Source organism: Salvia hispanica, chromosome 6, assembly GCF_023119035.1.
Source record: "Salvia hispanica cultivar TCC Black 2014 chromosome 6, UniMelb_Shisp_WGS_1.0, whole genome shotgun sequence".
Classification (NCBI taxonomy): domain Eukaryota; kingdom Viridiplantae; phylum Streptophyta; class Magnoliopsida; order Lamiales; family Lamiaceae; genus Salvia; species Salvia hispanica.
Window position 1 is genome coordinate 12573985 of NC_062970.1, and position 27179 is coordinate 12601163.

Genomic DNA, 27179 nt, shown 5'->3' on the forward strand with positions numbered 1-27179 from the left:
GCGCACAAATTCTTCAAATTCAATTCCATATCAATTACTACTTCATTTTATCAAACATGAAATTTGGAATTGAATTAGCTTCCAATCCATTTTTTTAGTTTTACGCGGCGGAGCTTCTTACCCGGCGGCGAAGTGATCGATTTGGATTCACTGGTTGTGCTTTGGTATACGCTGCTTCCGTCCATTTTTTTGGTTTAGTTTTCTTGAAAGGAGAATGAAAAGAATGAGGATAAGCCCAAGGCGTTAATTCTCTGGAAATGATAAGACAACCCAAAACTTTGAAAGGATTTTACAACATTAAATAAAAGCACGATACAACGAATATTAGATATTTCAAAGCGGCACTAAAATATGAAAGAATCTTACATTGAGTTAAGAAAATATAGACGAGACATCTAATAAACTTTTGTGCTATTTAGCAATTATTTTCAATGACTATCCAAAGAATAAATTCAAAGTAAAAGTCGTAATACCCGATACACGAATCAAGTCTAATATTACAATATAATTAAAGCCTAGCCTATTATGATCGGAAGCGAAAGATGTGCAAGTCTCGGGCAGCCCGTTTGACAACACTGCTAGCATCCCAACAAAGTCCAACACGTCACCGACATCCGCCAATGTATGTTCCTGCGTAAAATGGGAAAATTTGTAGAAATCATATAAGATCTTGCACTTAATGCCAAGATCAAAATCTACGGTGAGATAGATTGAGAAATCTAAGCTAATCTTTGAGAAGATTTTCCATAAGATTTACTGAGGAGATCATTTATTCCCATATCAAATAAAATCTTAAGGAAATAGATATAATAATTGCAAGTGGGACTACGTGGTAACTTCTTCATATCTATCACCAATCTTATACAGTATTTGCATTCAATACGAATCTAATTTCAGAGATTTCATAGAAAGAATGCAACATAAATTATTTTAGCCTATAAATAGAAACAAAGTTCCTTCTGCTCTCAATCACTTTCACATACTCTATCAAATAAAATACTATGAGGAGATAAAGTAATGTGCAAGTGGATAGTAGACATTTAATGCATAATCTCATTGCAAATATATGGGAACGAGCTTTCCTTTTTCCAGCGTCACTTACAAAACAATAGGAACTCACTCCAAAACTTTCAACCATCCAAAGGAGAGAGAAGGAGTAAGAAAAGGGGGAGAGTTGCAAACAATTACAGGGTCAAGTCCCACAATCCAACAACACATTTTCCCACGTAATGAAGGTAAACTCCAAGCACTTTTCTTTTCTCAAAATTTGCATATAAGCATGTAGATCAAGAATAACAATTCTTCACTTTAGCTACCAAAACAACAAATAGCAATTCTTCACAAAATAAGAACTTGTCTCGAGAGTATAAATCTGTCGGGACTCCGGCGACTAATCTTCGGCACCCTATCGACGACAGTAGCAGCCCCACAGCCCGATGCATCACTGATTTCACCCACCTTCAAAAATATACAAGTTTGAAACACCTAAACTTTAAATCAAAGATTAAATCTTTAGAAATTACACAGAAAGAAATAAGATAGAATTTCTCTAACTTACCTCTCAGGAGTCGGCGATGAGGCAGCGGCCGTCGGGGCGTCGGGAAACTGCTCTGGCAGTGCGAGGCGTGGGGAGGCCGGGGAACCGCCGCCCGTGCAGCGGCGGCGACAGATTCGAGATTCGAGAGAGAGAGGCGAGGGGGAGAAGAAATAGAGAGAGAGTTGAGGGAGAAAGGGAAAGAGACGTAAGGAGTATATATATATAATTGGGCTAATTCTTAATTAATTCTTCTCAATTTGAATTAGTGTAAGAAGTATCCCTTTAGCCCACTGCCGATAATTTCATCTTGAGCTAAGTTCTATATATTAATTGGCCCATTTAGCTCTTGATTTATAAATTGATCCATGCTTTGTTTAGGCTAATTTAAATTATTTTGGCAGGACCAAAATATTTTGATAGAAGATAAAATCTCTGGAAGTAAATAAATAAAATTTCTCTTTAATTAGTTGTTTAAGACTTCTAATTAAATCCCAGAATTATAATGAAATGATTTGAAAATGAATTTCTAGAGAGAGTCATAAAAACCTAATAGAAGAGTAAGGCTTAAAGAAGGAGAACCATATAATAAGATGCATATCATAAAGTTATTATATATATATATATATTCTTAAAGCTGAAATTTAGCTTGTATTTTGTTTCTAAAAAGGAAGAACATACAGGAAGATAACTTTGAGAAACAGAGAATTACGAAAATCCTAGGAAGCAAAAACAAGGTGAACTTTTCTATCCTACATACTAATGTGGATAAAAATGCAAATTATTTTTGAAGTGATATTTTATGAAAAACTCGAACATATGTTCGTTGTTTATTTTAAATGATGTTGTCTTGCCAAAATGTTTTGTGTATGATGCCTATCTGTTTTGGCGTGAGGCCAAGTGAGTTGTGAATGATGATATGTGAACTCGAATTCGGGTCCAAGTGAAGGTGGTGTCCCTACTCGGACTAGTGTACACAGGAGACCTATGGCCAGAGGGCAGGTCTGGTGACCGAGGAAGGTGGCCACCTTCCCGGCACAAGAATGTTGATGTGACCGTGAGAGAACACCATCTCTACGGCACAAGATTGTTAATGTGACCGTGAGAGAACACCATCTCTACGGCACAAGATGATCAGATATGGCAAAATACAGAAAGAAATGCACTGCAGTCGAAAAATGATTTTTAGTAAGCTCGGGTCTTTTTAATAAAATCCCTGAGTGTTACTGTGATAGTGGCTTGACAATATTTTCAAATGTATATTTGTATTTTCGGCAATGTGTTCACTGAGTACTTTTGTACTCAGCCCTGCATATATTTCTAAATGTGCAGGTTGAGCAGCGAAGTGGTGGATGAAGTGCTATTGAGACAATACATTTAATTCAGTCAGATTAGGACTCTCGGAGGTTCATGTCTCCATACATGGAACCGCGTTCATTTGCTTCCGTTGTGCATCTTAAAAGACTCAAGTCTATTTTGTTCAAAACTCTGGTGTATTGAAATTTTTACAAACGATTACTCGAGTTTCATGATCGAGTATCTTTCCTTCTATGTATCAGCACTTGATTAGTCATGTCTCGCAACCAATGTTTGATTTTGTTTTTCCCTATTTCTTTCCCCGCTTCTTATACCCTCCCCCGAGTCACGGTTCCCCGACTAGGCTATCCTTAGCAAGTGCGGTCGTGAAGAGTGGTATCAGAGCATTCTTTCACGCTCTGAACCCGAGAGTCTCCTTTGAAAATCTCAGTCTAGCCTTGTTCCACTAGACTGTCTAATCAATGAAATGCTCTTAGCACTCCATGAAATGCTCTTAGCACTCCCACCCATCGCGCTCAACGAGGAAAAAGGTAACTTGTTCGTTTTCAAAAGAAAGTGAAGATGTTTAAAAGTTTGAAATGGAAAAACAACTCATGCAGCTGATTTGAGTAAACAGATGAAAGTACTAAGTTTAAAGAAAGAGTTGATGTTTATTGATTGGGTAACATGCTTAACGAAAGAGATAACATGTCTTTTCTTGGCTAAAGGCTGTGAATATATGAATAAAAGAAGTAACTTTCCTAAATAGAAAAAGATACTGAAATATGAAAGTATAAAGTATACGAGTCGGGTACCAATTGTTGAAATGATGTCTCTTTTTGAGTTTGTGAAATAATATCTCTTTTGAGTTAGTCATTGAATCATGTTGCTAGTATGGGGAAATCAATATTTCTAAGAACTTAGAATACTTAGTTATGTGATCCTTCTAGAACACAATATGAACTCGAACTTAGAAGTGCAGTATGAACATTTCTCGCTTTTCTGAGCGACGAAAAGAAAAGTATGCGATAATAAAGAAATTTCGTCACGAGAAAAGCAATCCAGCATAGAACAAAACAATGTTTCTAGAAAGATGGTAGGGGTTAGATGCCATTTTCTACGTCCCAATGACATGAATAATCTGGGGTAGCCATTGTCTTTCTTGACAATCTAATCACTCCAAAGGATCATATCTTTGATTCAACTAAGCGATGTACACATACATAATAAGAGAATATGATTACAATGTAAACAAAAGAACCTAGCTCTACGATAATAAGTAAACAGAAACGGCGTGTTACGAGGATAGGCGTTATTACGAACCGAGAGTACCAAAGAGTCGTAATCCCCACATATGGTCATCTGACGTGATCGCAAAGTGAAATTAGCTTGTGACCAAAGTTGCCTATAACTCATTTACCATTCTCTATAAAGAGTTAAACAATGGAGTATCACCATTGTAGTTAACCAGGAAGGTTCATCAGCAACGTTTACTTGGATTCCCATGAATTCCATTTTCTCACACCCCCCTTGATCAAAATACTTTTTGATCCTAAATGACTTCTTTTGCAAAGTGATGTGCCATTATTTTCCCTCTTCTATGTCAAGATTGTGAATCACTTTCAGTTTTGAGCTTGCTCCCTCATGTTTTCTGATAATCTCCAGTGACTACAGGCCTTCTTTACTCGTTCGTATTAAAGAAATACTTTGACTCTCTGAATTCTTGCCACCAAACTCCTATACACAGAGCTGCTTTATTTATATCCTTCAGAATGAACATGTTTCCGTAAACAATTGTCTCTTCAATGATAATATATTCTTCAAAGATAATTAGTAGTCATTTTGTGTTTTCAAATGTGCTTGTGACACTCATTAATAGATAACAATCCTCTCTTCTTAATTTCACGATTATTATTCCATCATGTTTTAAGCTCTTCAGCAACTTGATAAGTCCTTCTCAATCTTCCTTTCCTTCCCTATTTATAGGGATGCTTGAGGCTCAAATCCCTAGGGCAAAAAAAAAAAAAAAAAAAAAAAAAAAAAAAAAAAAAAAAAAAAAGAGTCCATTTGCTACCATGAATTCAGGATCTTAAAATATGCTTCATCTCATTTTGCTGCTTCCACTCTTTGCTCACTTGATCAGTTTGCAGCAGGTGTAAAATAGCTCCATTTCCTCCTTGATCCGTTGTCCGCCCGCTTCCCTTATGCATTCTCTATTCCGGAAAATTCTCTACACACCTGGCTCAAATCACTTGTTAGTTTCCAAAAATCACAGAATTTCACCCCAGAATAGATGCATGAAACGAGTCTTATCACAACTCCAAGTCTAAAGCAATTTGCTCTCTCCCTGGATTAGTTTGCTCTGATTGTCTTCTCTACTAATTAATTTCCGTGATTTGGTTATAAACTTTGTGAATTCATTAGCGTGATATAGTATCACGATGTTGTTGACCCAAAAGGGTAGTTCCTTGTTATTCTTCCTTCTCAAATCCACTCGAGACCAATCATTTTCAATCTTACTATATTTGGAGCAGCCATCTGAGAGACCTTAAACTTTTAAATTTGACCCTTTGTATTTTCAGACATACTTATTGACAAGCTCTTTATTTTATATGAGTACTCTTATCTTCTGAATTCAAATATGACTATTGTCTCTTAATTCGAGTTTTTCTGCAGCTCCATGTTTAAAGCTGGCATATTGCTTCTTCCTTGGCTAGTTTCCTCTTGTTGCCCTCTTTATTAGTTAGTTTCCTTGTGCTACTTATAAACTTTAAAATTTTCGTTGGCATGATCTTCTATCACAATGTTATTGAGCAAATTTCAATTGTTTGTTTCTCCTATTCTTTTCAAATCCATCCATGACCAACCATCTCAGGTCTTACTGTTATCATCTGGGGATACTTGAAACTTTTCTACTTGATTGTTCATCTGGATTATATTATTTGCAACCTATTGTTGAAATTTATATTTGGTTAATTCGTACCCTCAGTTTCGCAATTTATTCCATCTGGCAAGCTCTTCCCACAAGAAAATTCTCAAATTCTATGGGTATAAATAACTCAAGCCCTTTGAAGTTGTATCTTTTCTTTTCTTGAAGTGAGCATAATGAGCCCGATTGAGTCTAGTCTTTGCACTTCATGAAAACTTTTGTTGCAAGCCACGGGTGAGAGTTTGCGGTAAACCAAACACTCAAGCAATTGAAATAAATATAATCGTTTTGTTTTCATGGTTACCTTGGAACCCACAAAAGGCAAGGACGATTCGAATAATTCTCTTTGAATCCCAAATTCAGTTCCTATCAAAGTTAAACTGTTAGATCACCTCTAATTTCCCTCGTGTGAGACCCAGAGGAAGGCAAGGTATTGACCTTTGTAGAAAACGCCTGAAGGTTGAATAATCTAAAGTGAACGTCTATGAAAATAATGCCCAGACCAAAAGTGTCAAGACCGGAGCGACAAGCCATTAGATTTATGCTATGACTAAACACTGCATGCGACGAGCTGCAAGGGGATTGAACGTTAGGTACTTAGAAAATACGATTTTGAGAAAAGAGTCATAACAATGGTTGTTGAAAATTTTTATTCGACCCTATCAGTCCCTTCATAGTGCACAAGATCTTAACGTATACAATTGGGTGATTAATCGATAAATAATTAAGACTAAGTGATCAGCAAGAAGTAAACTAATTAAGATATATATACAACAACAATGACAAAGAAATAAAAGTATGAATACCCACTTATTTTTGACCTAATGCTAAGACGAGACGTAAATGAAGATTTGACAACTAAGAATAAACGGGAGAAGACCTAGAAACGAGGAGAGAACTAGCAAAGATATGCAAAAGAACTTTGAAATTTGAGCAACAATGCCGAAGGTCATAGCAGTGTCAACTGCGATACAACACCTCTACGAACCAATTCCCGAGATTTCAAGAGGCAGAGAACTCCTAATTACACAAGAGAACATCCTGCTTGTTATTTTAAGAACAACCGAATGCACAAGGGAGTCTGTACGGCTGGGAACGGCAACAAATGCATATGTTATAAAAGTAGACATTGCGCGAGGAAGTGCCTCACGAAAATATAAAAGGTAAATGCAAAAGAAAGTAAATAAATAATAAATAAATAAATGTATACGATGGGTCTTAGTTCAGAGAATATCTCTATCTCAAAAAAATGAGATGTCCACCTATTTTAAGATGAAAGAAAAATGTGAGCAACCACTGTGGAGTATCACGCTAGAAAATATTAAAAGTTATAACTTACTCATAACCTCGAACAAAATTCGAAGTTCCTTTGGATTAGTAGGTTACTTCGCAGGACTCATTAAAAGATTCTCTAAATACAAGGCCGAAGAACGTAAATGGCACGAAATTTTTGTGGACCGTAGATTGGAATGAGAGTTTTAGATGCTAAAGAAAAAAAAAGGGGTGACAACTACATCGTGTTAGCAGTACTAGAACCAAGGGCATGTTCTGAAGCCTACACAGACGCACAAAAAAAAAAAAGAGGGACTTGGATGAGTTTTATGCAAAAGGGGAAGTAATCGTTTATGCACCTCGAAACTTAGGCCCTACTAGCTAAAATACTAACACACGATCAAGAATTGACAACAATAGTACATGCACTGAAATTTGGGGGACATCACTTGTACAAAGTTCGATGCTATAATTCACTAATCATAAGAATCTTAAATATTCGCTTTGAGAATAGAAACTGAGCACGCGGGACAGAAGATGACGAGCTGATTGAAGATACGATTGCAGCTTTAACTACCATCGTAGCAAGCCTAATGCGTAACAGATGCTCTAAGTCAAAAATTTTAACAACTAATAATTCTAGTTACCTAAGAAAAAGAACTACTGCGAGAATTCGATAAGATGAACTTGGAGTTAGTAAAGCACCTTAAAATAGTGGAAACAAAGACCGCCACTTTAGTGATGGAATCCAATTTAGGACGTTAAATGGTAGACGCACGGAGACAAGATGAATGAAGTACTAAAATAAATACGAACGAACGTAAAATTGGGTGACCACGGAAGGCACTGGAAAGAGACAGAAAACGTAACACTTTTGAAATAAGATTTTGCGACAAAGTATTAAAGAACGTAATTTCGAGTGAAAGCACACGACGCCTCATATATGAAGACGAGCATTACACCATTCGCTAAAAGATGACAACCATGGAATAGGTGGAGGCATTTCTCGTACCCATCCACATCGCATATAGATAGGAGAAGTTAGCTCAACTACACGTGCGGAAAAATCAGGCGCTTACAGGAAAGGTTATTCACATCGGATCGAAACATAAAATTTTGTCAAGAGTTTGGGGGAAAACTTACGTGAGAAATTGAGTACGAATTTGAGTTTAACCACAACTTACTCTCTATATATCAATTGTCAATTAAAAGAGCGATTCAAATCATAACGATATGAGAAGCGTATTCATGCACGATAAACGAGGCAGATAAGGAACTGATCTTTTACTTGTGATACAACTCGCACACAGTAATAGATACCAAGGAACCATCTATGAGCTCATCTTACATCAAATACAATTCTTATACTATAATGTTTACCAAGTGATCATTACTATGGCACCAAAGGAGAATCTTTATGGAGAAAGTGTTGATCATCACTTTATTAAGATAAAATAAACAAAAGAAAGATATTAGTCCATAATCAATAAATAAAATCAACACATACCTAAAGCGAACCTAGGAAATGATCAAGGAGGCACAAGACCGGAAAAAGCCGTATGTCAATACAAATCGAACGAAGTTGAAGTCTAGCTTGTGAAGTAAAAGAACATCTAGAATTGATACTATGCGGAAACCAAAATCTGGATTTATTCAACGCTACGAGATCTCAAACAAGTGGATCAAGTGGTGTACGAAGCATATACCATATTAACCCTTACCATACATGTTCGACAACAAACAAGTGACACCTCACGCAAAGACCTACCTCCTATCTCTGAACTTAAGTTACGAAGAACCTATGGCAATTCTAGAACGGATGATCCATCAGCTGCGAAACAAGTCAATCTCAACCATGAAGATTTTATCGAAACAAGACGAACAAGAGGTGACAATTATCAAATATTCCATCTAAAGAGCACCACAAATTTCGGGACGAAATTTTCTTTAAGGGGGGTAGAATGTAACAACCCAAAACTTTGAAAGGATTTTACAACATTAAATAAAAGCACGATACAACGAATATTAGATATTTCAAAGCGGCACTAAAATATGAAAGAATCTTACATTGAGTTAAGAAAATATAGACGAGACATCTAATAAACTTTTGTGCTATTTAGCAATTATTTTCAATGACTATCCAAAGAATAAATTCAAAGTAAAAGTCGTAATACCCGATACACGAATCAAGTCTAATATTACAATATAATTAAAGCCTAGCCTATTATGATCGGAAGCGAAAGATGTGCAAGTCTCGGGCAGCCCGTTTGACAACACTGCTAGCATCCCAACAAAGTCCAACACGTCACCGACATCCGCCAATGTATGTTCCTGCGTAAAATGGGAAAATTTGTAGAAATCATATAAGATCTTGCACTTAATGCCAAGATCAAAATCTACGGTGAGATAGATTGAGAAATCTAAGCTAATCTTTGAGAAGATTTTCCATAAGATTTACTGAGGAGATCATTTATTCCCATATCAAATAAAATCTTAAGGAAATAGATATAATAATTGCAAGTGGGACTACGTGGTAACTTCTTCATATCTATCACCAATCTTATACAGTATTTGCATTCAATACGAATCTAATTTCAGAGATTTCATAGAAAGAATGCAACATAAATTATTTTAGCCTATAAATAGAAACAAAGTTCCTTCTGCTCTCAATCACTTTCACATACTCTATCAAATAAAATACTATGAGGAGATAAAGTAATGTGCAAGTGGATAGTAGACATTTAATGCATAATCTCATTGCAAGATTTGTTCAGGAGATTGAGGGAGCAGATTATGCCAAGTAAGATATTAAATCCCTGCTAAAGATCTAAGCATATCAAATCAGAGATATGTACAAGCTAAGCTAGGCAAGGTAAATGTATATATATGGGAACGAGCTTTCCTTTTTCCAGCGTCACTTACAAAACAATAGGAACTCACTCCAAAACTTTCAACCATCCAAAGGAGAGAGAAGGAGTAAGAAAAGGGGGAGAGTTGCAAACAATTACAGGGTCAAGTCCCACAATCCAACAACACATTTTCCCACGTAATGAAGGTAAACTCCAAGCACTTTTCTTTTCTCAAAATTTGCATATAAGCATGTAGATCAAGAATAACAATTCTTCACTTTAGCTACCAAAACAACAAATAGCAATTCTTCACAAAATAAGAACTTGTCTCGAGAGTATAAATCTGTCGGGACTCCGGCGACTAATCTTCGGCACCCTATCGACGACAGTAGCAGCCCCACAGCCCGATGCATCACTGATTTCACCCACCTTCAAAAATATACAAGTTTGAAACACCTAAACTTTAAATCAAAGATTAAATCTTTAGAAATTACACAGAAAGAAATAAGATAGAATTTCTCTAACTTACCTCTCAGGAGTCGGCGATGAGGCAGCGGCCGTCGGGGCGTCGGGAAACTGCTCTGGCAGTGCGAGGCGTGGGGAGGCCGGGGAACCGCCGCCCGTGCAGCGGCGGCGACAGATTCGAGATTCGAGAGAGAGAGGCGAGGGGGAGAAGAAATAGAGGGAGAGTTGAGGGAGAAAGGGAAAGAGACGTAAGGAGTATATATATATAATTGGGCTAATTCTTAATTAATTCTTCTCAATTTGAATTAGTGTAAGAAGTATCCCTTTAGCCCACTGCCGATAATTTCATCTTGAGCTAAGTTCTATATATTAATTGGCCCATTTAGCTCTTGATTTATAAATTGATCCATGCTTTGTTTAGGCTAATTTAAATTATTTTGGCAGGACCAAAATATTTTGATAGAAGATAAAATCTCTGGAAGTAAATAAATAAAATTTCTCTTTAATTAGTTGTTTAAGACTTCTAATTAAATCCCAGAATTATAATGAAATGATTTGAAAATGAATTTCTAGAGAGAGTCATAAAAACCTAATAGAAGAGTAAGGCTTAAAGAAGGAGAACCATATAATAAGATGCATATCATAAAGTTATTATATATATATATATATTCTTAAAGCTGAAATTTAGCTTGTATTTTGTTTCTAAAAAGGAAGAACATACAGGAAGATAACTTTGAGAAACAGAGAATTACGAAAATCCTAGGAAGCAAAAACAAGGTGAACTTTTCTATCCTACATACTAATGTGGATAAAAATGCAAATTATTTTTGAAGTGATATTTTATGAAAAACTCGAACATATGTTCGTTGTTTATTTTAAATGATGTTGTCTTGCCAAAATGTTTTGTGTATGATGCCTATCTGTTTTGGCGTGAGGCCAAGTGAGTTGTGAATGATGATATGTGAATCGAATTCGGGTCCAAGTGAGGGTGGTGTCCCTACTCGGACTAGTGTACACAGGAGACCTATGGCCAGAGGGCAGGTCTGGTGACCGAGGAAGGTGGCCACCTTCCCGGCACAAGAATGTTGATGTGACCGTGAGAGAACACCATCTCTACGGCACAAGATTGTTAATGTGACCGTGAGAGAACACCATCTCTACGGCACAAGATGATCAGATATGGCAAAATACAGAAAGAAATGCACTGCAGTCGAAAAATGATTTTTAGTAAGCTCGGGTCTTTTTAATAAAATCCCTGAGTGTTACTGTGATAGTGGCTTGACAATATTTTCAAATGTATATTTGTATTTTCGGCAATGTGTTCACTGAGTACTTTTGTACTCAGCCCTGCATATATTTCTAAATGTGCAGGTTGAGCAGCGAAGTGGTGGATGAAGTGCTATTGAGACAATACATTTAATTCAGTCAGATTAGGACTCTCGGAGGTTCATGTCTCCATACATGGAACCGCGTTCATTTGCTTCCGTTGTGCATCTTAAAAGACTCAAGTCTATTTTGTTCAAAACTCTGGTGTATTGAAATTTTTACAAACGATTACTCGAGTTTCATGATCGAGTATCTTTCCTTCTATGTATCAGCACTTGATTAGTCATGTCTCGCAACCAATGTTTGATTTTGTTTTTCCCTATTTCTTTCCCCGCTTCTTATACCCTCCCCCGAGTCACGGTTCCCCGACTAGGCTATCCTTAGCAAGTGCGGTCGTGAAAGTGTGTGTGAGTGTGTATTTTGTGTATACTGTGTGCGCACAAATTCTTCAAATTCAATTCCATATCAATTACTACTTCATTTTATCAAACATGAAATTTGGAATTGAATTAGCTTCCAATCCATTTTTTTAGTTTTACGCGGCGGAGCTTCTTACCCGGCGGCGAAGTGATCGATTTGGATTCACTGGTTGTGCTTTGGTATACGCTGCTTCCGTCCATTTTTTGGTTTAGTTTTCTTGAAAGGAGAATGAAAAGAATGAGGATTGGCCCAAGGCGTTAATTCTCTGGAAATGATAAGGAATGTTTATAGTTTCATTTTCCAAAAGGATTATTTTTAATTATGAAAACATGACAATACACGTGAATAAAGTTGCACGACAAAAAAAAAACAAGGAATTAACAACGGCAATATGCGTTGAAACAACATTTAAAAATGACAACAGTGAGACCGATCGAACCAATTTGCCAACAGTTTTTCCTCGAATTATCAAATTATCATTAACTAAACATGAACTATCAAAATTTTCATCAATATAAACTTTATTAGAAAATACTTTTAAAAAAATGAAAATATGCAAGGTTAATGGCAATCTCTAATTTGTAAAATCCAAAATATCACTAATGATATCTCAAAATCTATCTCATTTTGAGTTTTTGGATAAGATATTTCATACTAAATTAAATTCAAATTATTTTTTAAAATTTTGATTTAATTACATTTAAGTTAAAGTTAATTATCAAAATAGAAAAGAGTAGAAAGATACATAAACATAAAATAAGAAATAACGTGCGCAAAAGAACTCCAACGACACTGGAACGGAGGCGAAGAAGAGCACGCTTAAATAGAAATATACTGTATTTAACCTATATCCTATTATTATAAGATTTAAGTTATTGATTACTCTCTCCTACGTAAAAGTTAACACATTCTTCCTCACTTACTTTATTTTAGCTTTATTTTCTCTTCATTTCTCTACATTTTTCATTTCCTCCTTATTTTTCTTTACTTAGTTCACTTAACATAATTTTTCTTAAATCGCGTGCCAGAAAAAAACATTTCCACTACTATAGAACGGAGAGAAATAAGAGACGAGTAGAGTTAGTGGATTGTGAGGTCCATATTGCTAGTACTCCATCCGTTCCACTCTAAGTCATACATTTTCCTTTTTGAGATGTCCCAATCTAAATGACATATTTTTAAATATGGAAACATCGTTCTTTCTACTTTTTCTCCATTTCTTACTTTATTTTCTCCACTTTACTTAAAAAACACTGCTTAAATATGCGAATTAGAAATGCTCCACTTAGAGTGAGACAAATGGAATAGTATTTTAATGTTTAAAACTTTTCATATTTATAAATTAGTCTAATTTTGGTGAACGACCAAAAATGATAAAACTGGTCAATTTTTGTGGGTAGTACATAAGTAAATTTTATATATAAATATATGAAATATAAATATTATAATTTTTAACTTTTATATTCTTCGTCCTGATAAATATGAAATATTTATTTTTCGGTGGATGTTATTTATTGTTATTTTGTAAATTTAGTGGAGAGAGAATAAAGTAGAGATAATATTATTTTCATTTTAGGAAATGTGTAATTTTTTTATGGGATAATCCACAAAGGAAAACGTTTGTTTTTTAATAAAACATAGAGTATGAAGTACTTTCCAATAGTAGTATCTCCTGATAAATTTTAGCACTAGAAAAACCAATAGAAACTTTAAGTTATTTTTAAAAACTTATCCATTAACCGAACCGCACATAAAATTATCATTTCCGTCAAATAATAAAAATATTATTGAGAAATTTGGCATAATGTACTACTAGGGGAGTGTTATATTGCTAGCTCAATACTTAATTGTTAATTACAACTAAATAATAGTCATTAGATATTCAAATTAAAGGCTTAGATCATCAACCCTGAAATGTCAATACGATAAAAAAAAAACGTTAATAAGGCCATAGAATTAATTCCAAAAAATATCAATAAGGGGTATTAATGTCAATTAACTATAAAATTAGTTATAACTAACTTTTAAAAGAAATCCCAAAACTTTAAATTCATATAACATATATCAAATTATAGATAATTTTATAAGGAATCCAACGATATCCTACAAGCATATGTTCCGACGTCAAAATTTGAAAAAAATTCGTAAATTTTTAATTTTTTCGTACAACATAAATTTCAACATACTATATAAAATACGTCAATATAAGCAATGTGTTAACATTCTTCAAGCATTGTGTTGACATTCTCAAAGCATTGTGTTTATATTTTCGGAATATTATATTGACATTTTCATCCAAAACCCTAATTTGGAGTTTTTTTTATCTTTTTCGATTTAATTAATAAAAAAGAAAATTACACGTGACAAATTGTAGACCACACGTTTTCTAAAATTCTATGGCCTTAAATTAGTTGTAGTTAGAAATTAAATGATGAGTTAGCAATTGATCACTCCCATATACTACTATAAACATGATATGATATATAAGGGTTATGAGTTGTGAACATGGTTCTAAAACTGGATGTGGACCAATTTGTAGAATCAATGAAAATAACAAAATAAACATGATATGATATATAAGGGTTATGAGTTGTGAACATGGTTCTAAAACTGGATGTGGACCAATTTGTAGAATCAATGAAAATAACAAAAGAGACTATTTTTTTTTAGAAATGCACGAAGCATTACATATTTCTCATTTACCACTCCATAATATTTCCATGATAAATTATTAATTAAAAATCCTATAAAGCAATATATTTTCTCCGTTCCATTCTTTTTTAGGTTGTCCCATTAAAAGTTTAGTCATTTTCTTTTACAAAATATAACTCATTTATCTCTTTCACTTTATTCTTTTACAATGTTCCTACTTTATTCTCTTTCATGTTTTATTTTCAGTACACTCCACTTAACTTATTAAATAGTAATAGTATTCATTTCTTAATCTTTGTTCTCAAAATAAATGCTTCAATATTAATAGGATGGATGGAGTAATTTTTAGTTAACAAGATGTCTCATTTTGAAATTTATAGAAGAGAAGATTTTATTATCATGACTAAAAAGGTAGGAAAAAAAAGAGATAGAAAATACTCATAGTCAAATACTATAAGTAGATGAGTTCAAATAAAAACATTTCTTAGTTGGAGTTCAATTCTTAGTAGTACAAACACACATGGACACACATTAACCAACCGTGAACAATAAAAAGAAGGAACTTATTACTAGAATGCTTAAATATTAGACATGATGCATGAATCGTTGTTGTATAGCAACTTCTGAAATCGTTCCATATGTGGTTGGTGCAGCGTGATTGCAAGAAACACGATCCCTTCATTTTCCTGATCAGAAAACAGAAAACTCTTTCCTTCTGAGAGAGCTCCGCCAGGACAGATAAAAACAGGCTTCCCCAACCCGAATTCCGCCTTGTGAACCGGCAGCCTTACCCAGCTCGTTATCCCGAAATTGGGGCATTTCACATTGTTTTGGCTGCGAACAATGCCTTCCACATTTCGCAAATGCAACTCCAAGTAATCCATAGCAGACCTCATGTATGCATCGTCCATTCTAACGATTGCCTCGTGCACTTTCTCCACCGCAAACTTCAACGGCTTCGATTCCAGCTCCCCAATCAGAGCAAATGCGCCGGTGTAGAAGATCCCGTTCCCGAAGTATCCAAGCGGGAGAGGGGGCCGTAGCCTCTGCCGCGCGTCCACCGGTAACTGCAGCTTCGTTTCCTGATCTGGTGGCAGGCCGCGGGCAATGCTGACGCAGCGCCACACGTGGCCTGCCACCACCTCGTACATGGTATAATTCGAACCATCATTGCATTTTTGCTTGAGGGTGTTGATGTGATTGCGGCTTAGCCTGAATGTGGAGAATGTTGTGCCACCATCGCCATCGAGAGGGGTTTTGAGCGGCGGAGGGGGTTGGTGCTCGATGTGGCGGAAGCGGGGTTGCGGGGGGTTGCGCGCCGAGAGGACGCGGCGGTCCAAGGAAACAGTAGGGACGGTGGTTAGGCCGCGAGCGATTTCGGACCACGTGTTGATGAAATGGGTTGCGGAGATCCCGTCAGATGTGTGATGCTCGTTGGCCAAGCCTAAGCTCACTCCGCCGCATTTGAAACGAGTTAACTACATGTACCAAAATCAAAATCTTACTCACAATTATTTAAAGACTCGATTTATTGGATGTCTATTAGTAGTACTATTACGCTTTTTGAAAACGCACCTTCACCAGAAAAAGTGGAAAAGTGGAAATTCCATGAGAATAGTCGACGGTGGGGGCGAGGTTGAGGTCAGGCCGGGGTGTGCAGAAATCACCCAACTCATCGAGGGTGGCGTCGCATTCTGCCTCCTCGAACAACACCCCTTCCCTGTTGCAGTTGATCTCAAGGCGGCCGTTGTCGTCCTTTCTCAGCCTCCCTGCATACGGGTAGAACTCAACAAGGGCTCGGCTCAGAGCTGCCTTCAGAGTTGCCGTGTCGAAGAAGCCGGCGGCGCCATCCCAGCGGTACAAGTACATCCACCGAGTGTGGTAGGTGTTAGGAAAAACTAAGTCTAAATTGGAGAGCCACACACTGCCCCTTGGAGTTTCTTCCATTGGTTTTACCATTATTGATTCTTTCACTCTCATCTTCATGCTTCCTACAACTGAATTACTCCTATGATTATCCTTGCGGTTATTCAAATTATAGTTGTGTATATATGTAGAGTGGAGATTGTTCATTATCTTGATTGTTCATAATGTGTGTACAGTATTGTTTCAGTTGTACTACACAAGTATTCACGTTAGCCGACACCATGTCAGTGGCACTAAACTCGCCCTTTCTTCCATTGGTTTTTACTACTCGTTTTTACACAATATTCCTTCTTAGTAGTATCACTAATTTTGTCCCCACATATTTTTAATTATGTGTTTAGTTACTAAATTCCAACTCCAATCAACAGAATTTTAATAAGATGAATTTTAAAACTTTTTCTATTGGTCTAGGTTGAGAGGCCTTAAATACATCATTCGTTAAAAAAATAGACAAAGTTATCAATAGCACGTATTTTAATATGCAATTGATAATGCAAGAGAGAGAGCAGAAAAATGAGGTCCACATTTAAAATGATATGGAGGGTTGATTTATATGAATGTGCAAACGAATGAAACTTCTAAAGTGGGACGGATAGAGTAATAGTTTTTAATTAATATTCCATAAAAGTTTGAAAACACATGAAAATTTTGAAAAATGTAAGCAAAAATAAGTTTATGCTCAACTCAGCCCAGCCCATCAACAAGTGGGCTTGGACTTCACCGGGCTGGCTGCATGGTCCGTGCCAGGTCTAGATCGGATTCGGCCTGCCCAGTCAATTTGACAATTCTTTATAGAAACTAACCTAATGTTTGTTCTCAAAAAACTAATTTTTGGCTATCGCACCTTATTTGTTTCTTATCTCGGTCCCAATCCCAAATCTTTTATTTAAGAGTGAACTACATAAGTGATACATGATCTTTCACTTTCGCACATAAATGGTACCTGATCTTTATTTTAAATCGTTTTTGGTACCTATAAATCACATTTTTGGTACCTGATGCAATTTTTACCCCAAAATGCCCTCTAAACAAACACATTTTTCCATTTGTGTCTTTGATGTTATTTTGGACATACACAAAACTAGGTACCAAAAGCAATATTATAATATCTTCTCTCATTCTTCTCACTCTTTATACTATTATTATTAATCAATATTAATATTATTATTTTGATTTATATATTAATAATTAATTTATTTTTTAACATTCAAATATACTTAATTATAATTATAGTTATAATTATATTTAATTATTGTAATAATACTAAAAACTAGTTAAAATTAATAGTATAATTATTTAAATTATGAATCACACATATTATATATAATAATAATAATAATAATAATTATTATTATTATTATTATTTTATATTAAATTAATAACTAATCAATATAGTTTTAATAAAAATTTAAAATTGTGAATTGTATTCATAATGATATAAAGAGTCGAATATTTTTAGTTATGTGTTTCAACCCTAAAATGAGTATAAAATAATTTAATAAAAAATATTTAATTGCTTTAATTATTTTAAATAATTAATTTAATTAGGTTTTTTATTCTTGATTTATATTATGAATGAAATTAGATGTATGTATAAAACACTAAAAAGAAAGAAGAAAAAGAAGAGAAAAGAAAAAAGAGGAAACATAAACTAAGGAGAAAAAGAAAGAAGAAAGGAAGATAAAATACTAAAAAAAAAGAAGAAAATGGAGAAAAAAGAAAGAAGAGAAGAAAAAAATAATCACATGTTTACTATTTAATGGAAATCTTCAAAAATATCCTCCATAACAAAAAAAAAAACATGTTTGGTACCTAGGGTTATTTTTGTCACTGGGTACCAAAAACGATATAAAATAAAGATCAGTGTACCATTTGCGTGCGAAAGTGAAAGATCATGTATCATTTATGTAGTTCACTCTTTATATAAAGAGTGAACTACCAAAATGGTCCCTGGACTATGGGTTTATCTCGCTCATAGTCCCCGGACTTTAAAAATATCGCCAGTAGTCCCTGGACTAAGGGTTTATCTCGAAATTGGTCCTTTTGGCTTTTTTTGGTACGAAAATACCCTTTGATATTATTTTGGGAGGGTTTGGGCAATTTGGTCTTTTTACACTTTTAACATTTTAAATCTGATATTATTTCAGTTATGTACTAACTTTGATATTATTTCAAATTTATCATCCTTTTTCCCTCTTGTCATCCTTCACTTTGTTTCTTTATTTCAATATTAGATTTAATTTTACAAAATTTTAAATTTTAATTTTTAAATATCAATAAATTTTTTTAATTATAAAAATGATTAAATAGCAAAAATTAATAGTTATAATCAATATTTGATAGTGTATAGTACTATGTAATCAATAAGGTATGACAATGCCTTAGTTTTAATCAATATTTAATACAGTAGCTTTAATCATAAATAGATTATATAAGACAATTTATTCTGAAATAAATATGCATCTAATGTAAGACTAATATAGTTTTCGTTTATTAATTTGAAAACAATCAAAATTTACTAGAAAATTTCAACAAAAATACTCATATATAAAATTTTTAGTAGGATCAAATTTTTAGTCAACTTCATAATATTTAATCACAAGCAATTATAACAACCGAACGGAGGCTAAATAGAATAACTCTTATTTTTCCATCATGATTAATATTATTTTTCTGTACTTCTTCAATTCAATTGAATATTATATTAAATAACAAAAATTAATAGTTTTAATCAATATTTATAGTGTCCATGAATTAATAGTTTTCATTAAAAAAATTTATTGATATTTAAAATCTAAATATTAAATTTAATTTTATAAAATTAAATCTAATATTGAAATAAAAAAAAACAAATTCAGTGAAGGATAACAAAATGGAAGAAGAATGATAATTTTGAAATAATATCAAAGTTAGTACGTAACTAAGATAATATCATATTTAAAATGTAAAAGTGTAAAAAGACCAAATTGCCCAAATCCTCCAAAAAAATAAAAAAATGTTTGGTATTTTAGGGTTATCAAAAAAAACCACTGGGTACCATAAACGATATAAAATAAAGATCAGGTACCATTTGCGTGCGAAAGTGAAAGATCATGTATCATTTATGTAGTTCACTCTTTATTTAAAAAGGAAAATCTTTCTCACTCTCGAAGTTGTTCTTTTCAACGGAAAGTGGTGAAAGAATAAAAGAAAAGTTGGCACTTATGCTTTAATTAATTTAGTACTACTATCAGTTGTGTTGCAGTGGGACTCTTAAAAAAGAGCAAAGACAAAAAGAGCAAAGAAAGATCTAAATCTAATCTAATGGCTTCATGGGCTGAAAACAATGATTTCACAGCAATAAAGATGGCTGCAAAAATCATTTCTCAAAGTCAAAAATATGTATGAAGACTTTGATGATTCCTTTAGCAGTTATGCTATTCTCCTTTTTGGCCTATTCCTTTGTTCGTTGCGCAATTAAAATTTCATGTTAGTTTTATAATTGAAAGTTCGCCACCAAAGCATATAAGCAAAGCATTCTTATTTGCAAAGAGAATCTTTTGGAAGAAACAACAACCTTATAAATTGACTTAGTATTATTTATTTTAATTTCAATTCCAATTATCATACTATTATTCAAGTCTTATAAAATTTTAAGTGACAATTTTAGCTCGTTATTGAGAATTATATCAAAATGGGCCATTCAACGTTAATTATCTTGTTGTTTTAGTTTATTATGTTTTTAATAACACAAAAAAGACATTGATTTGTGGAATGTATTTCCACGATTTTAAATTTATAAGAACTGAAATATCAAGTGGAAAGCAAAGCATTCTTATTTGCAAAGAGAATCTTTGGGAAGAAACAACCACCTTATAAATTGACTTAGTATTATTTATTTTAATTTCAATTCCAATTATCATACTATTATTCAAGTCTTATAAAATTTTAAGTGACAATTTTAGCTCGTTATTGAGAATTATATCAAAATGGGCCATTCAACGTTAATTATCTTGTTGTTTTAGTTTATTAGGTTTTTAATAACACAAAAAAGACATTGATTTGTGGAATGTATTTCCACGATTTTAAATTTATAAGAACTGAAATATCAAGTGGAAAGCAAAGCATTCTTATTTGCAAAGAGAATCTTTTGGAAGAAACAACAACCTTATAAATTGACTTAGTATTATTTATTTTAATTTCAATTCCAATTATCATACTATTATTCAAGTCTTATAAAATTTTAAGTGACAATTTTAGCTCGTTATTGAGAATTATATCAAAATGGGCCATTCAACGTTAATTATCTTGTTGTTTTAGTTTATTATGTTTTTAATAACACAAAACAGATATTGATTTGTGGAATGTATTTCCACGATTTTAAATTTATAAGAACTGAAATATCAAGTGGAAAGTCCAGATAATGTTAAATGTTTCACAAAACATATTGTAAAAAGAGAGAGAGATAGGATACGGTTTGTATGGAATTGGATGATCTTATTATTGAGTATTGCTCCCTTTAAATTGAGAATATAGTATGATGTACATGGTATGTTCCTATAATCAATCACCCTATTCAATACAATATATTCAATCAATCTTTGATTGGAATAATTGATTCTCAATCAAATCTTTATTATTTCTAACAATCCCCCTCAAATTGAATGGTGGGATTGTTGGGGTTTGTATACTAAAAGATGCTTCGAGCGTACATGCCTTTGTACAGTCAGCTTGTGCATGTATACGAGAAACGCCACGTCCACTTGTTTACCTATTTATGAGAATAAATAATATAATATAATGATTTATTATTGAAATATAATAAACAAGTCTAAGGCTTTTTACTAAGAAGGTCAAGTAGGAAAATTCGATGAATCTCCTCATGAGTTTTCCAGTAGGGGACTTGGCCAGATCTAGTAAGAAGAAAAACGTATTCACAACCTAGATAGGCTTTGGCTACCTATTGGTACGGTTGCGGTGTTTGTGATAATTCTCTCTTACCTAAGATGAGATTAGTAACACCGGTGTGGTAAAGCACTGAAAGGATCTAATCCGAAATGTATTCTTTATTGCTATCTACTGAAAGAATATATTTCAGAAAGTTTAGTATTTTCTAGTCTATGATATTAATATCAATATTGTTTATTCAATCAAACGCCACTTTGACTTATCAATATGTGAGAGTTTGTACGTAACTCAAGTTCATGATATCTTGGGTGGTAGTAATTGAACAACATGAAGGTATTGGAATATTATTTCATAGAATTCGCGTGCCCAGTGTGGTATGATTAAATCCCTAAGGGGTGATCCCCAAGAGGTGTTTGAAAAAAGAATTTATTATTCAGAAAACTGCGCAGTTGGAATTGATTCCACGAATAATAAATAAAGTTTCAAACTAGAAAAACTCTTTGGAGAATTAATTTAATTCTAGTCACATAGCAGACAAAAGAATTAAATTGACGGATCAAGATAATCTTAAACGCGGGAAATATTATAAAATAAAATGGACCCAAGTTATTTGTAATTTGGTGATTTAAGTGGGAGTGCAATATTATTCTTTAGTGGAACAAAATAATATTCCATTGATAATATATTAAATCATGGGTCATTTGATTTAATTAGTTAATTATCTAATGGGTGAGCCCAACACTTAAGTCATTCCATGGATCCCCTTACTAGCCCAATAAGGTCCACTATAAATAATGAATGAAATGGAAACCCTAGCATACAATCCAAGACAACACAAAACCCTAACCCTAGGAGGCAAATCGGCGCCTCCCTCTTCTCTCTCACTTGTCTCGATTTTCGTGCCTAGCACGTGGGAGAATTAGGGTTTTGATTATTGTTCTTGATCTATCCTAATTCATAGGATTAGATCTAGACAATTTTGTGTTTGTATTGGGTTTCCCTAGATCCATTCAAAGTTATTTAATTGATTATCTAAGATCCGCCCACACGGATGGAGAATCAAGGACAAGGGAATAGTACGGAAGATTCGTGGTCGATAAACCAAGGATCTCCGGGTGGTGCAGCTAGCAACGTCAATCCAATGATGGATTATGAGGTAACAATCGAATCTACATCGAATATGTATGATTATGTGTTTATTTGATGTTATATCTATAGATCTATGTTTGTTGCATGAAATTGGAGTCGAATGCATAATCACCTAAATAGATCCGTCTAGGACCTGTTTGTTTTCCGTGTCTTCCCCTCAAATTGAATGGTGGGATCTCCAACACTCAATTTGCGCAATGCCTCTTCAAAACTTCTAGCATTGACTGCTTTGGTCAGTATATCAGCCAGTTGGTCTTCAGATCTAACAAAAGGAAACTCGACAGTACCGTTCTCAATGTTTTCTTTGATGAAGTGTCTATCCACCTCCACATGCTTAGTTCTGTCGTGTTGAACTGGGTTCTCTGAGATGCTGATAGCGGCCTTATTGTCGCAGTACAGTTGGCTCCTCTTTGGTGAGAAGTTAATTTCTTTCATTAACCTTCTGAGCCACAAAATTTCAGTCAAACCACTTTTAATTCCACAGAACTCTGCTTCTGCACTTGAGAGAGCTACCACCTTTTGTTTTTTACTCTTCCAAGTCACCAAATTCCCACCAACAAAGGTAAAGTAACCGGCTGTAGATTTCCTGTCGTTCGGATTTCCTGCCCAATCAGCATCTGTATAGCCATGGATTTCAAGGTGTTCATTCTTTGAGAACATCACTCCATGCCCCGTTGTCCCTTTCAAATACCGGCAAATCCTGAGTGCTGCCTCCATATGGTCTGCCTGTGGCTTGTGCATAAACTGGCTTACAATCCCGACTGCATAAGCAATATCAGGCCTAGTGTGGGAGAGGTAAATGAGTTTTCCAACCAGTCGTTGGTATCGACGTCGGTCAGCTAACTCAGCTCCATCATTGATCTTCAATCCATGGTTGACTGCCATGGGGGTGTCCGCTGGTTTACACTCTAGTAGGCCAGTTTCTGCCAGAATGTCTAAAATATACTTCCTCTGCCTCAGGAATATCCCCTTCGGAGATCTGAGCACTTCGATGCCAAGAAAGTATTTAAGATCTCCCAAATCCTTCATCTCGAATTCTTGAAACAGGTTCTTCTTCAGACTTTCAATCTCCTCGAGGTCGTCACCTGTAATGATCATATCATCCACATATATAATCAGGCAGGTGATTCTATCACCTCGTTTCTTCAGAAACAATGTATGATCTGAATTGCTCTGCTTATACCCATATCCCTTCATTGCTCCTGCGAATCTTCCGAACCACACTCTCGGAGACTGTTTAAGCCCATATAGAGTCTTCTTCAAGCGACACCCTTCTCCCATTTTAAAGTCTGTGGCAAATCGTGGAGGTGCTTCCATGTAGACTTCTTCTTCCTTCCTCAATTCTCCATGAAGAAAGGCGTTTGTCACATCAAATTGGTGTAGTGGCCAATCTTTGTTTGCTGCTATAGATAGTAATACGCGGACTGTATCCATCTTGGCAACCGGGGAGAATGTTTCTGAGTAATCCACTCCATACGTTTGAGTGTACCCTTTTGCTATGTCACGACCGCACTTACTAGTTATAGCAAGATTGGCTATATCGTGACTAAATATAAGGTAAAAGAAAAACGTGAAACATTTGACATAACAAGACAACCTGAATGGGAAAGGAAGAACAAACATTGACATAATAAGGCGGCTTGAATTAGGTACTCATAGTGAGTTCAAAAGGGTCATCGCAAAATAATCAGAGTAATAAGAGATACTGGTACTCGTTCAACAGTATCGAAGATCCTAACTTAATAGAAAGGAAGTACATTTGCAGCGGAAATGTTCCAAGACAATACAACATGTATGGAGACACGATGTATTGGGCCTTCTAACTACTTATTAGCATTTTCCATTTTTCTCAACACCGCCGTCCCTCGATCACATTCAACCTGCACGTTAGAAAAATAAACATGCAGGGCTGAGTACTTGGTATACTCAGTGGACATAGTGCCAAAATAGTTCTATTTTAAATTGTCAATGCCACAGTTGAGTGATCACGGGGTTTTACTTAAAAGACCCGAGTCACTAAATACTTTTCCTTTCGTTAAGATTTTGATTGCGCAATCACATCACATAACTATACCATATCTGAACATTGTGTGAACCGGGAATGTGGCCACATTCCACGACGGTCACTGGACCGGCCAACTCTTATGTTAGCTCACGTTCCCCTTATGTGTACACTGGTCCAAGTAGGGTTTGCGGCCCTACTGGGACCCGAATTCGATTTAACTTAGTTGGCATAGCCAAGCAGATAGGTAAGCATAAAACAAAACATGACATGACAACATACTTGAGTAAAGAATAACATTTTCATACTAAAGTCACGTTTTGAAAGAAATGCCCACCTCAAAAGCTAAAGCTCTTTCCGTAATTTCCTTAACTTGGCCTTAGATGACGTTCGTAGACGCCCCTTTAGGAAATAACATAATACTTAATTAGACTTTGATAAATCAATTAAGCTTAAACGTGGATGCATCCTAAGTGCGTGCTCTTTTATTCTTTTCCTTAAATTTTTCTAGAAAAGTTCTAGAATTCTTGAATATTAATTAAATCAGTAGATTTAATTAATTTAAACCAAATTGCTTAACTAGAGGGTGTTACCTCCTATGCCATTTATTCAAGCACTAAAATAGACTCGAGGTCTATTCATCATTTCGGATATAATTAGCGTACCATAAATTATTCGAGCGTTAATACTAAGGTCCGGAAATTAAATTTATCATCGTGGAATTAATTAGCGGACCATTACTTAACCTCAATTATTTGATTGAGCAACATAGGTGGGCTCATGATTTAATTAGGCTAAAGCCAAACTCCTATTTTATTTTAATTATTAGCCCAACTTCTTAGATTATTAAAAGAATTAGTCCATTCTCTATATAAAACCTTAGCCCATGTATTTAATTAATAGAGGCCCAAAAGAAAGAAAAAGGAGAGGCCCAATTTACATCCTTCTCTCAAAACCATCGGCCTCCCTCTCTCAAAACACAATTTAACTAAAATCCCCAATTTCAACCCTAGATTAGAAGGGAGGCGGCGGCGTCTCTTCCTCACGCCCCTCTCTCGCCGGCGATTCGCCGGCTTCGCTGTTCGCTGCTCCGGTCGGTGCCTCCTCTGCGTCGCCGGCGGCGCACGGCGCCCTCCCTACCTCGTCTCCGATGCTCGACGCGTAGACCCACCGCCGCTCGTCGCCATTCGTCACTCTCATCCTCGGCGAAAGTTCGGAGCTCCGTCGGTGGGAACCCCTTCTCCAACATGTTTCTCTCCCTCCGTCGAGTTCGGAGAAGTCCTCGGCTGCCCGACGAGCAGGGCTGCCGCCTGCTGCGTCGCTCGGCGCCGGCTCCAGCCATCTCCGCCTTTCCTCTCCGGCGAATAGGCATCGCCTTTCTCCCTCCGTCTCTCTGTCCTGCTCACTCCACCGCCAGCTTCTAGTTCTGGGCGACGACGAGCCGGCGTCAACTCCGTCGCACGGCTGCATCCGTCAACGCCGTCTAAGGCTCGGGGAAACGACGGCTGCTGCGCGGCGAGGCTCGAGGCGCCGCCATTTCGCGCTACTGCTCCTGCAGTGCCATCGCCGGTGGTCTCCGAGGCGGCCCCTCGGCCTTAAATTAAGTCTTCTTTCTTTCATTACTTAGCTTATGTTGTGGCTTTATTCGACAGTAGCTAAGCTTAGTTGTTACTTGATGATCTATGAGTTTATTAGGAGGTCTCTGCTCTAAATCCTAAATCTTTTATCAAAAGCATTAGATAAGTATTGTTGTTATGAAATCTTAAGTTTAAGAGGAAAGTAACGTTTTCTTCTGTTCCATTTCATAAAAGGGCATGTTTGAGCTTTGTGTGCTACTGTTCTTCCCTCATTTCTAGTATGTCAAGATTTTGAAGGGGCTCTAACATGCTTGAGGTTTTAGTTACTATATGATGATGTGAGTAAATCATATGGGAGAAGGATGGAGATGTATTACCTCTGCAGTAGCTACTGGTTCTGCTCCTAGAACTCAATATCTCCTACTCTCAACTTTCTATGTTGCTGGGAAAATCTTAAGGTGTGTAGGAGGGTGATCAAAGGTGGTGTGGAGGGGATTTTATAGGCAAGAGTGTGTACTCGTGAAGCCTTAATTGAAGCTGTTGTATTTTCTTGTTATTTTCCTGCAGCAAATCTCCCTTTTCTTTGATCTTTTGCAGCCACTTTATCTTAATGTAGTTATTTGTTGGCTTCTTTTTTTTTTTTTTTGCAGGAGCTTGTTGGGAGATCAGGAGCTGCAGCTGCCCTTGCCCCTTTTTGGCAAGGTATTTTGGTCTATAAAAGAAAGGTTGCTGCTCCCTTTTCTTTACTTAGGAGACAACTAGCCTCAGTTCTTGCAAGGTTTTTACTTGATCTTGTTTTTCATGTTACAGTTACTCAAAAGAGATGCTGGCTCGTACTTGACTTATTTCAACCAAAAGGGCCGAGCAAAAAGGGCTTGGGCCTGAGGAGAAAGTC

The 27179-nt window shown here is 35.5% G+C and overlaps 1 protein-coding gene and 5 long non-coding RNA genes across 10 annotated transcripts; 3 read left to right on the plus strand and 3 right to left on the minus strand.

The window, feature by feature from the left end:
* Positions 1 to 326: 326 nt before the first annotated feature.
* On the minus strand, positions 327 to 1727 carry LOC125193298. 2 transcript variants are annotated; one of them, XR_007171555.1, is made up of 3 exons: positions 1559 to 1727; positions 1189 to 1458; positions 327 to 630 (listed from the first exon to the last, which is right to left on the minus strand). It is a non-coding gene; the product is annotated as an uncharacterized LOC125193298 (long non-coding RNA). The 2 variants fall into 2 exon arrangements; XR_007171554.1 differs by having other exon boundaries at positions 1103 to 1458.
* Positions 1104 to 3107, plus strand: LOC125193299. 2 transcript variants are annotated; one of them, XR_007171557.1, is made up of 3 exons: positions 1104 to 1235; positions 2205 to 2271; positions 2867 to 3107. It is a non-coding gene; the product is annotated as an uncharacterized LOC125193299 (long non-coding RNA). The 2 variants fall into 2 exon arrangements; XR_007171556.1 differs by lacking the exon at positions 2205 to 2271.
* Positions 3108 to 9058: 5951 nt separating this feature from the next.
* LOC125193297 lies at positions 9059 to 11295 on the minus strand. Of its 2 annotated transcripts, XR_007171553.1 has the most exons (3): positions 10410 to 10962; positions 9954 to 10309; positions 9059 to 9362 (listed from the first exon to the last, which is right to left on the minus strand). It is a non-coding gene; the product is annotated as an uncharacterized LOC125193297 (long non-coding RNA). The 2 variants fall into 2 exon arrangements; XR_007171552.1 differs by having other exon boundaries at positions 9059 to 10309; positions 10410 to 11295.
* Positions 9955 to 11957, plus strand: LOC125193300. Of its 2 annotated transcripts, XR_007171559.1 has the most exons (3): positions 9955 to 10086; positions 11056 to 11122; positions 11717 to 11957. It is a non-coding gene; the product is annotated as an uncharacterized LOC125193300 (long non-coding RNA). The 2 variants fall into 2 exon arrangements; XR_007171558.1 differs by lacking the exon at positions 11056 to 11122.
* A 3279-nt stretch (positions 11958 to 15236) lies between these two features.
* LOC125197106 (rosmarinate synthase-like) lies at positions 15237 to 16739 on the minus strand. The gene is made up of 2 exons (XM_048095808.1): positions 16319 to 16739; positions 15237 to 16221 (listed from the first exon to the last, which is right to left on the minus strand). The coding sequence occupies exons 1-2, from the start codon at positions 16727 to 16729 to the stop codon at positions 15322 to 15324; spliced, it is 1311 nt and encodes a 436-aa protein (XP_047951765.1). The 5' UTR covers positions 16730 to 16739; the 3' UTR covers positions 15237 to 15321.
* Positions 16740 to 26928: 10189 nt separating this feature from the next.
* LOC125195958 lies at positions 26929 to 27179 on the plus strand. Its single transcript, XR_007171808.1, has 2 exons — positions 26929 to 27009; positions 27095 to 27179. It is a non-coding gene; the product is annotated as an uncharacterized LOC125195958 (long non-coding RNA).

What these genes read in the sequence shown, in the direction of transcription:
- LOC125197106 (XM_048095808.1), bottom strand. Translation starts at nt 16,729, where the DNA reads ATGAAGATGAGAGTGAAAGAATCAATAATGGTAAAACCAATGGAAGAA. An exon ending in TTCCACTTTTTCTGGTGAAG is followed by an intron (nt 16,222 to 16,318) that starts GTGCGTTTTCAA and finishes TGGTACATGTAG; the next exon opens with TTAACTCGTTTCAAATGCGG.